At 37.3% G+C, this 10,940-nt stretch overlaps 2 protein-coding genes across 2 annotated transcripts; both read right to left on the reverse strand.

Moving 5' to 3' along the window:
• Positions 1-957: 957 nt before the first annotated feature.
• Positions 958-5,574, reverse strand: LOC106164439 (uncharacterized). Its single transcript, XM_013542335.2, has 7 exons — positions 5,172-5,574; positions 4,813-4,921; positions 4,101-4,296; positions 3,670-3,815; positions 3,329-3,481; positions 2,369-2,500; positions 958-2,081 (listed from the first exon to the last, which is right to left on the reverse strand). Exons 1-7 carry the CDS (start codon positions 5,460-5,462, stop codon positions 1,858-1,860), a joined length of 1,251 nt encoding a protein of 416 aa, XP_013397789.2. The 5' UTR covers positions 5,463-5,574; the 3' UTR covers positions 958-1,857.
• A 1,558-nt stretch (positions 5,575-7,132) lies between these two features.
• LOC106164398 (uncharacterized) lies at positions 7,133-10,706 on the reverse strand. Its single transcript, XM_013542290.2, has 4 exons — positions 10,571-10,706; positions 9,460-9,588; positions 9,089-9,217; positions 7,133-8,841 (listed from the first exon to the last, which is right to left on the reverse strand). Exons 2-4 carry the CDS (start codon positions 9,585-9,587, stop codon positions 7,869-7,871), a joined length of 1,230 nt encoding a protein of 409 aa, XP_013397744.2. The 5' UTR covers position 9,588; positions 10,571-10,706; the 3' UTR covers positions 7,133-7,868.
• Positions 10,707-10,940: the final 234 nt, after the last annotated feature.

Genomic DNA, 10,940 nt, shown 5'->3' on the forward strand with positions numbered 1-10,940 from the left:
CATATGCCCAAGGCTCATTTAAGGCATAACAAATAGAGTCTCTCTCTCTGTCTCCCTCTCTCTCTCTAACTACTAGAACTTGCCTTTATTCAAACAGAACACAGAAGCGGCCCACAGCTTCCACACCGAAAAACCTCGCACCGATTGCATCACCGATAGGGGCAATTTTTGATCCGTGAAGACCGATTGTCTCCTTGATAAATTCTGTTGCGTAATTCGCAAAAACAGACCACAGTTAGTACTGTAAGGTCATTGACACAGTAGCACAGTGGTCCGTATAAGCATTAAATCGCTGCTGTCACCCCTTGCCACCCAGGGTTTCAGAGGAGACTTGGAACTCACCTCTCAACCGCCAGCATGCCTCGGACGTTTCCAGTATTTGGAAACTGGAATTCTTTCTAGTGTACGCTGAAAACCCAGGGTGTTTCTTACTTACATTGTAAATACATGAACTCCATTATTGTTTAATAACTTGTGAGTTGGTCTTTCTCGAACAATTTGGGAGAGTTCAGCCCGTAGTCCAAATGTTAAAGAAGAGAGGAGATTTAAATAGCACCCATATTTGTTTTGATTACATATTTGACACAAAGTGAAAATGCAATCCAAGAGTTCAAGTAAGTTATTGTGTCTGTTCAAAATTTGGTTTCCTGTGCGGGTTCGAGGTCTTTCGTTTGTAGCCAAAAGGCAAGTCTTTTCAAAATGACTTTAACATTATGACCTAGTTTGTTAAATATTTTCAGAATCCCCTTCCCCCATTCCTGCTTCAACCAAGGACCAAAAAGATGTAGCCCATACCCCTACAAATCGTATCTCCATACTGTTAAAAACGGAATGAATGGATCGTCAGTCGTTCGCATGATATTCTGTACAATTGCTAAATTACAAATTTATGAATGATACAAAATTCTGTTAATTCGTGAGAGTTCTATGTTCTAGCCATTCTGCATAGAAAATAAAAACTGTTATTTACGTTTATTCAGAATATGCCGTTTTTCACGTATGCATCAACAGCAGTGGCATTAGCCCGAGATAAAGTAAGAATTAGTGTCTGTTAATGGCATTTTTGTTAATATTAATGAACACAACGGAACCCATAAGTGCTAACATTGCAAAAACTGTATAGCGTGAGTTCTGGATAAACGTGCAGTTTCTCGAAAATACCTAACCCTATCTTCGACACAACATTATTATCTCTTGCACCCTGCATTTTAAATGAAGCGGGTGATTCACTTTTAACAAGCAGATACTTGTGAAAGAAGACAGCCTGTAGTATGACTTGCTTCTCTTTATTTTGAAGTTTGCTTTCTTTGCGCTCTGATTTGAGTTTTTTCCTCATTTACCTCCGATTCCACTCTTAATCAGTAATCAACGGCTTTGTATTTTGATCAAGGTCAGGAAAGTGTTTGATTTCGAAAACAATATTCACATCAAATATCAATCCAGTAGGCGTCCGTCGCCTTTATTCTGGAACAAAGCCCGGGAAATGCTTACTTTCATACCAAATTACGTAAATTAGTTAAAATACTACTGAGCAATGAAGGACCGTAAGCCATCAGAATAAAGAAATGAATTAATCTTATTGTGCTTGAACACTTCAATTCCGCTTTCCGTGCCTATTCAGACCATCGACCCTGGATGATCTTTCTTGCGGTCTTTTCTTCTTTCATGAGCTAGACCCTAATTCAGACGTAATCTGTCTTGGCTGCGTACTGACTAACCCTCGTGCACCGTTCTTAGTCGCGCCGAGATTACATCACGTCTCTTTTTACGGCAAAGAAACCAGAATAATCACCAAACAAATAACCCACTGCATGTCAATTGCAGTTGTTGAGATAGGAATCCGGTAGTCGTGTTGTATCACCACAAGGGCCAACGATAATAGAGAGCCCCGCTCTGTCCTTTAAAGTCTGTGTTAGAAACTGGAACTTTAAGGACGCAGCATTTAACGTCTGTAAGTGACCTGTCACCGAGAGAAAATGCCTTAAACCATTTCCTTGACTTGGTGTGGTAGTATTCCACGTCCAGAACGCAATGGTCTGGGTTGTCAGGACGGTGACCGCCTATTAGGTAAATTCGGTGACCTGTGTTTAAGATAGTAATGCATCTTAAAGAAATAGCATACTACTTCTTACAGTCTTCTACATAAATAAAGTTGGCCTGGTTAACACAGAGTAAGGAAACAGTACATAATAACAAGCTTAATCTACAGTATGATACACCTAAATATTGACTTGACAAAAATGAAGATATTGATTTATGCGTGTTATAATGATTTTCCTTGTTTGCCTCTTGGTATGAAGTTCCATTAAACATTTTCAGTACAATTTCTTTAGATCATAGTATCGTTATGCTAACAGTCATAACTTACCTAGAGTTATGACACCTGCGCCAGTTCTCGGTTGCTGCAGGGAAATACATTCACAGCTAAGATGAAGGTCTTTAGCCCGTCGTGTAGTCTGAGAGAACTTCCCAGATTTTAGACGCTCAGTACATTGATCACCTAAAAAATACAAACAAATAGTTTTCGTACCACTATGCCCAATCGATCAAATAAAAAACGTGCTGGTAATTTATTATTTTAGCTAAGACGGGCCTTAACTGTACCTTCTACCGGGGTGACAGAGAGATTTTTTCCAGATATACACAAATCTTCGTCTGTGTACATTTCTGTACTGTGCAAAAGTTTTTGTAATTAATTAATTAATCAATTAATTAATTATTTAATTTATTTATTTATTTATTTATTTATTAAATATGGCAGAGAGCACTATTAATGTTTTTGAGAAGTCTTCGTGTATCCTGGGGTCAATTTCATAAAAAAAAACTTGTGTCAAAAGTAGGTCTTAACTTCAAACCAAAGTTTTTTGTCTGTTATACCCAGGATAAATTCGTTCAAAAATGTTTATATAACTGTCCATCTGAAACAAAACGCTAAAGAAAACTCCTCAAAAGGGTCACTATTTTCTCATTTAGACGGATCGACTAGTACTACTGATTTATCCTAAGTCAAAGTAGACTGATACTCTTGTTTTCAACTTTCGAATCGACTTATCTCGTGAAAACGGTTCCAGATTCCAGTCATTAGCTGAAGGAACTGAAGGAATGAGTGATTTCAAAGGGAGAGAAGATTTGATCTCCTGCTCTTTTACGTGCGCTTTAAAATGATACCGAACACTTTAATTTTTGCCCGGGTCATATTCATACAACGAAAGCAAGTAATAAACGTGTTGGCTTTATATGCAGCGGGCTCCACATGCAATAAGTGAAACAGTAAACCAGCCTATGAGGTCCTCTATGATGTAACATTCTCCACAGGTATATGTCCTACCTGGCGTTAACGTGTCCGGTGAAATCTGTTTATGTGATAAACTTTCTGAAGTATCTTCAAGTCGCGGTCTTTTTGATCGTTGTTCCAGAAGCGAGGCGTCAGACGGGTTCGACTGAGACGGTACTTTAGGCAGAAAATTGACCTTAGTTGGGTCTGGAGGAAGAAAAAGTGCAATTACAATGTGAACGAGCAATCGGAACCCCCCTCCTGCCCCCTCTCTTTCTCTCTTTCTCTCTGTCTTGCACACACACACACACACACACACACACACACACACACAAAACACGTCTGTCATTATACTTTGATTTAATTGCTATTTCTAATAAAAACCATTGATTTACCTCGGAATATGTACAGGACATCTCTGTGTATTGTGCAGAGAAGGTTGTCTTGAACCAGAGGAAGTAAAGTTTCCTGTGACTCCAGTTCAGACCACACATACTTAGGATCTGCCTGGAACCCGGACGGCCATTTCTTTTCGAGAACCCTAGAGTTAAAATTACAGAAAAATATACATACGAATTTATTTGCGAATTTAAAAAATAGTGAGAACCCACCATTTATTTGATTAATCTGATTTTATAGCAATCAAATGATTGTCGGAATAGTATAAACGTAATAAAATTTTACTTTTACATACGCCAGAACGTCTTTCATATACGAATTATAAGATCCAACAGTGATCATACGAAAATAGCAACAATAAATAATTATAAATTCAAACTTTGTATGCTACTTAGCATGGGGTAAACGTCCGTATTACTACATTTACCATATGTTATTGGTTTGCCTTGGTTTGAAATGTTTTCCTGTGCTTCCCCCTACTAAGACTACCTTGTCGCGCCACGGCAGGAGACAATGGTTGCGACGTATTTTAGGTATTGGATCCTCATCTAACCACTCATTAATGAAGGGTTCATATGTCTCACTGGCATCAGTAGCACAGGTCCCTTGCGGGATCTCGCCGCCTTTAAGATGCAGTCGAGGTTAATACGTAATTTAGGTATGTATTTTTTTCAATCTATTTATCTATCTAATATGAAATATTTAACAGTATATATCTGATAGAGTCCGATTGCGATATTCTTTTTTCTAAAAATCTGTTTTATCTGTTGTCATTTCAAAGAGCATGTGCTTGTTTTTCGAATAAATATTATAATTGTTTAAAGAAAAAATTGAAAACACATCCATGCATAAAAGTTACATATATACTTCTTATTAAATCAAAAATGCAAGGAAGAAACGTTGTACTTAAACAGATATCCAAAAGGCTAATCGTTCCTTTTTTTAACAAAGTTAATGATGTTAAATATACGTAATAGAAAATTGTCGTTATAACATGAAAATGTATTATTTGTTTTTATTTTTCACCTGGACTTAGCATACGTTCCCGACTCCATTTCAGTGAACGGCAAACTTATATGCTAACTTATATAAGTTAGACTCACTTGTACACATAAAAACAGTGCTCAGATACGACCTACCTGCAATGTATATCTTTCCATCAAATGTACAAGCTGCGAAATTCCACCGCTTTCTCCTCAAGGGCGCGCTGTCTGCCCACTTATTAGAAGTAGGATCAAACTTAAGTACCTGTCGATAAAGCGTTTTCTCCAATAAGTAATTACCGTTATTTGTTTGACACGGATAAATCAAAGTAATAAGCTTTACCAGACTGCCAAGATTACTAGTATTAGCTGTCGATTTGAGCTATGTCAAATAAAACATAATCTCTATGATTATTATTTGGAATAATAATCTATCACTGTTGCCTCCCTTTCCGTGTCCCCCAAACCAAACATTTTCTTCGACCAAATCAATATATACGTATTATATCATTTACCTCTTTCTTTCTCCGACCGTTTGCTTTCTTCTCTTTCCCTCCTAATATATACAGTTGGTTTTTTAATACCACTGGCGTAAAATCTGTTAGGTTTCGTAGCTTTGGCCAAGTGACGTAATTCAGTTTTGGTAAGATCGTTGTCGTTTTCTTGGGATCTACGGTCATGTAACCGACTTTGACATCTCCTCCGTGGCGCGTGAATACAAGGATAAATTTATAATATTCGTTGTTTGCGTCACTATCCGTCGAAAATTCACGTAGTTGAGGTAGCGGACCTGGCGCGGTGGACATTTTGCAAGAATGAATTAATCGTAGCTGTACAATCCAATCAAGATTAAGCCTTAATTAAATGGGCATTTTTCATGTGCTGCCTACTCTGGTGTTATCGGTATCCTGCCGCATACTGTCGTGCGGGGGTTCTCAAAAATTTGTTCACTGATTGAATATTATTATCTAACAACAAATAACGGTTAATGTGCCCCTTCGGTAAATTGATATCTCATTAAAGTTGAAAGGGGATTTTACAGTCTATAGAACGCTTCTGATACTTATATGTACGCGGGATTATATTCAAGAAGTGCATGAATTTTTCAACCCTTTTCCAGAAACAACATAAGAATTCTATAGTGTGGTTCGATATCATTGTTAAACGTTTACGAAGGCTTCCTTAAAACACACTTGTATGTTAGGCCTGTTTACTTTCAAATGGATTTTCTATAACAAGCTGTATGATATGGATTTTGTTTGAATAGTTATGCATGAGGTTATAATATGGTGTCTGTTTTATAATCCTTTCCATGGTTTCAACTCTATTGATTTCTCTTTGTTATTATCAATTTATCGACAAATTATATCACAGATCTCTGACTATATCGCACATCATACCTCCAAACCCAGCCAAGCATGTGCTTATTCTTAACAATATCCACTTATCACCAATCACATATATTTTCCGATTTTTGCACAAACCAACTATGTAAAATGATGTCGTTTTTATTTTTGGTTCTTTTTAATAGTCACTGGATGAAAATGCGTTTTTTTTTCAACATTGGTACAATTTCGATAATTTTATCGTACTTAATGAGGAGTTAGAAATTAGAAATGGAGAAATACGTGGTGATATAACATTTGCCCAACGGTTCTGCACCTGCTCGTTCCATACTTAAACCGGCATTTGTAAAATTTGAAGTACATTCATCGTTTTCATAAGCGAAAGGTGCTCGGTGAAAACTAATTATGATCGCGTTTTCTAGAACTCCTCTATTATAAAGACGTGATGTCCAATTTTTTTATCGTTTTTTTTCTTCCGGACAAAATATCCTTAGCCACCCCTTGCCATTGCGTGTCTCCGTAAGCACTTTCCATTTGTGTGTTAAAACAGCGTATGCAGTTCAAATGCGTTAGGAAACAATGCTTGTCCACGACAAAAACCGCTTCGTGTACAGATGGATTTAATTTCAACTCCTTTGCATTGAAACAACAGAATATTTTTCTCGTCGTAAAATCGGCTGTGACAGGTGATCCAGGACTCGCCATCGTCATCAATTTACAACGAATGCATCCATCTTTTCAAGCTTGCTGTGACGCAACAGCCGAGCTGTACAAGTGACGCATTGGGAGACATTTCAGTGCACTAATAACCGATATTTCTCCCATCGTAATATCCACGTGACCCCCACCCCGAGTCGAGCACCGACTGAAATAAATATGGTTCACCATTTCCGTATAATTCTAAAACTTTTTTTCACTTTTTCTTTTCGTGACAAGCGATTAAATTACCCCCTTCCCCTGAACATTGCCGATCCTTTTTAAATCCACTTTCGGATGGTCTCAGAGACCGAATTTTAGTCAACGTCCCTTCCATTATAACTTCCTTTAGATTCACACATTTGGTTGCGTGGGGGATACATATTTAATCTAGAATTCTCAGACTCGTATATTAAAGAAGACGGACCCAGTCGCTGGTTTGTTTCCTTTTACTTCTATGACACCGACTCAAAAAAAACTTAGTGTTCTGTATTCTATATCATCCATTTAAATATCTCAAAATGAAAAAGAAATCTTCATGTTAAACGAAAGCAAGATTTGCAACATAGGGGACAAATAAATTAAGAGAAAATTTTGCTGCCTACAAGTTCTATTCATATCATTTATATACAAAAATGTTTAAAAATAAATGGAACATCATATATATCTTCTGTACATCAAGTGCTGCCTTTGAAGCTCCTTTTTGTATTCATACTTACATCTTGCTTGGCTACTTATACTTTAAAGCAGATTATATGTATTTTACAAAATGACCATTTTCTCTTTAAAAGCAAAGGGATTAATAACCACTTCAATTTTACGAAGGTCTTTCAAATTGGCATTAACAATATATATGGACATGCACTTTAGTTGGTTCCATGTCACATTTGCTCTAAACTCATTATGCGCTATACTTAAATAAAAACAACACTGATCAGTTACCTATAAATTTCAGGTAGAGGTAGAATAAAACCAACTAACAATATATATTTGATAAAAGGTAAGAAAACCCCATGGCATATTTACATCCAGTACAATATTAAAGTTTCTCATGAAAATAAATAAAACAAACAGAAAAAATTCTGAAATGACACAAATCCCCACTGATTCAACTCTCCACCACACAAGGAAATAATAAATAATTCAAATATCTATCAGGATAATGCCTGCCTATAATATAATGCATCTTCCAGCCTCCTTTGCTGAAGGTGACACAGGTGAAGGAGAAGATTTGACAGACTTTTCTGGAGAAGGCTTCTTAATGGATGGTGTGAATGGAAGTGGAGTGGTATAAACTGGAGTGTTTCTTTTAGGCGATGGTGTGGACTTGGGTTTGACAGCTGGTGTCATGGCTGCACCCGACCTGGCAGGAGTTTTAGGATAAAGTTTGGCTGAAGGTGTCTTCACATTGGACACATTCACTTTCTTTGCAGATTTGTTACCTGGTGTCTTGGTGGTGACTTTCTTAGCTGGCGTCTTCAGCGGTGTCTTTGTTTCTTTAGCAGACGTAGATGGTGATTTGCTCCCAGAGCGTTTGGGAGAAGATCTTGATTGCGATGGACTAGGATCCTTGGAGGAGATCTTGGCCTTTTTGGGAGGAGAAGCCTCTGCAGATTTCTCCGGAGATCTCTTTCTCTTTTGTGCAGACTGTGCAGGTGTCTTGTCAGCAGCAGGTTTACTTCTTTTCCTGGTGGATGCAGGAGTCTTAGCTGCTGAGCTCTTACGTGTGGATGCAGGTGTTTTAGCTGCTGAGCTCTTTCGTTTAGATGCTGGGGTTTTGGAGACTGGGGTCTTGCTCCTAGATCCAGGAGCTTTTCTTGCTGGGCTTTTGCTCCTAGTGGGAGATGCTTTACGTTTTCTGGAGCTTGCGCTTGCTGGAGTGACTGAGCTGGGTATTTCAACAGCTGCAGGTGTCCTTGATTTTTGAGACTTTCTGCCAGATCCTGGTGTTTTGGCCTTTGCAGGAGATCTGGCCCTGGAAGGTGTTTTTTTCTGATACACTGAGGCCCTCCTAGTTCTGCTGGACACAGCTGGGGATGTTGGTTGCTGAGACACTGGCTGACGTGTGCGTGTTGCCGGTTTCTTGAACTTTGGAGACCCTGGTTTTGCAGCAGTTGCACCTTTCCTCTGGTAGATAGATGACCTGAAGCATTTAAAAAAAACTTGTTTAATCAAATATCAGACTTCTTAATACAAGCACCTTGTATGGAAATAATTAACCAGACATGGCTTCTTATTTCAGGGAAAGTTGGAAATAAATACTGCAACTTTGAAATGTAGATTTCAACAGTTGTGCAACCTTAAAAGTCACTTTATGCTAATTACAACAAAGACCTGTCCTTGACTCACAAAGTGAAAGACAAAAAGGATCAAGCATACAAACTGCGTACCTCCTAGTATTTGGTCTTCTTGGGGGTGTTTTTGGAGATATAAAAAGAGCTGCTGAGCCACTTGTCCACCCAGGTGACTTTGAGGGTGAAGATCTTGATGCACTTTTCTTTGTCTTAGGTGAATATACCCTTAAAGAATAATGAATAAAGATAGTAATGACAATAAACTTGTTAAACAAAAGTGATATTTGTCTTATTTCAAGAAAACAATTTTGAAGTGATGCATTGAAAAAACTGCATATCAATTAAATTATGCATTGTTAAAAATGTGTAAAATTTATTAATAAAAATTCACCCTATGTCACACTTCATGACCATGTTCTCAAACACCCCCCTCCCCCTTTTTAGCCAAGTTGCCTGCTTTGGCGTACCTCGAAAGTGCTGCTGCTTTAGCACCATCCCTAGAAGGGATCTTAGAGGGCTTAGCAGGTTTGCCTACACTTTTCCTGCGAGATGCAGCACTGGTGCGCTGTGGGGTTTTCCCACTTCTTGGTGGCATTCTAAAATAAGTAAAAAATATATAAATGGAAAAACTTAAAAGAAGATCTGTTTAAAGGTATATATGAACCGAGCATTGGTGGAGCGTGGATTCCCAGTAACACATATAAACCACTTCTACTAGTTTCTTATACTATTATTATAAATTCAACATGCCAAGGGATAAACTGAATAAATCACTAGATCAGCCATAAAAGAGCTTTAGACTGCTTTCTTTAAATTTTTGGTCAGAAATTTAACCTACTTTCATGGCCTACTTTTCTGCCCCATTGACATACAGCACTGAATGCTAGCAGAAAAATCCGTTCAAATATAATTTTCAGGTAAAATTAAACAATGCCTTTTGGTAATTCTCTTAGTTATATACTTAAAACTACATGCAGGCATTTAGTTGGCTTTTGTGGCAAAAAAAATTACTTCATATGCATCTTTAAACAATGATATTTAGAGTATCTAGATCATTCATTAAATTAAGCTGATCAAAAGCATGTTAGAAGTTCTGCATTCCTTAAATCAGGATAAATAGAGAAAGGGAAATGTGCTTTTAACACCCTGATTTTTTTAGCTGGTTTACCAAATAAATGCACAATAACAATTAATTGTCATACTAGCTCAAATATTGAAACTCATTCGGTGTTGGGTGGTGGTGGTGGGAAGGGGGGGGGGGGGTCAGCTACATTGTATTTAAGGCACTTCTTAATTTATAGAATCAGATAAGATTCATTAATGTGCTGCACATCCCTGATGAAATTAATCTATCTGCTGGAGAAAAGAATGATTGGCATTATGTTACGAAAATAACAGAAATCTAAATACTATAAATTTACAAAAAGGCACTTTGTTTACAAATTACAATTAATCAAGAAAGACCTTATGAACGACACTGTCAAAGACATTATAAATATGTTTAACACTTATCCGCTGGTTTAAATGATTAACAACTGAGTCTTTGAACACATAGTGAAAATTAAAACTAATTGATACCTTATGGTACGTTATATATCCTTTGAGTAAACTTATCAGCTGGTAAACCACATATCCCGCTCAGAGTGTAACGAACAACGACGCCAAAAGCATGACCTGAGATCTATCCGGAAATGACCTTTGACACATACCATATTTAGACAATTATCCTTAATGGGTCAAATAGCAACCAATCAAAATGGAAAATGTGAAAATTCAAATTTGACCATTATGGCCTAGTTAGAGTAATATATTACTCCGCTTTGTTTTCATCTGTACAACCATATTCTTTATAATATTTTAAAACCTCATTTTAAATATTTTGAGTATCATTTCGATTCAGAAGGATAAATGAATGGTGACGTGCAGAACAAGACATCTTGATATCTGA

This window comes from Lingula anatina, chromosome 1, assembly GCF_051362555.1.
Source record: "Lingula anatina isolate TDL-2025a chromosome 1, LinAna3.0, whole genome shotgun sequence".
Lineage (NCBI taxonomy): Eukaryota > Metazoa > Brachiopoda > Lingulata > Lingulida > Lingulidae > Lingula > Lingula anatina.

What these genes read in the sequence shown, in the direction of transcription:
- LOC106164398 (XM_013542290.2), bottom strand. Translation starts at nt 9,587, where the DNA reads ATGCCACCAAGAAGTGGGAAAACCCCACAGCGCACCAGTGCTGCATCT. An exon ending in AAAGCAGCAGCACTTTCGAG is followed by an intron (nt 9,218 to 9,459) that starts GTACGCCAAAGC and finishes TTATTCTTTAAG; the next exon opens with GGTATATTCACCTAAGACAA. An exon ending in AGAAGACCAAATACTAGGAG is followed by an intron (nt 8,842 to 9,088) that starts GTACGCAGTTTG and finishes TAAATGCTTCAG; the next exon opens with GTCATCTATCTACCAGAGGA.
- LOC106164439 (XM_013542335.2), bottom strand. Translation starts at nt 5,462, where the DNA reads ATGTCCACCGCGCCAGGTCCGCTACCTCAACTACGTGAATTTTCGACG. An exon ending in TGGAAAGATATACATTGCAG is followed by an intron (nt 4,297 to 4,812) that starts GTAGGTCGTATC and finishes TGCATCTTAAAG; the next exon opens with GCGGCGAGATCCCGCAAGGG. An exon ending in ACCGGACACGTTAACGCCAG is followed by an intron (nt 2,501 to 3,328) that starts GTAGGACATATA and finishes TGTATTTTTTAG; the next exon opens with GTGATCAATGTACTGAGCGT.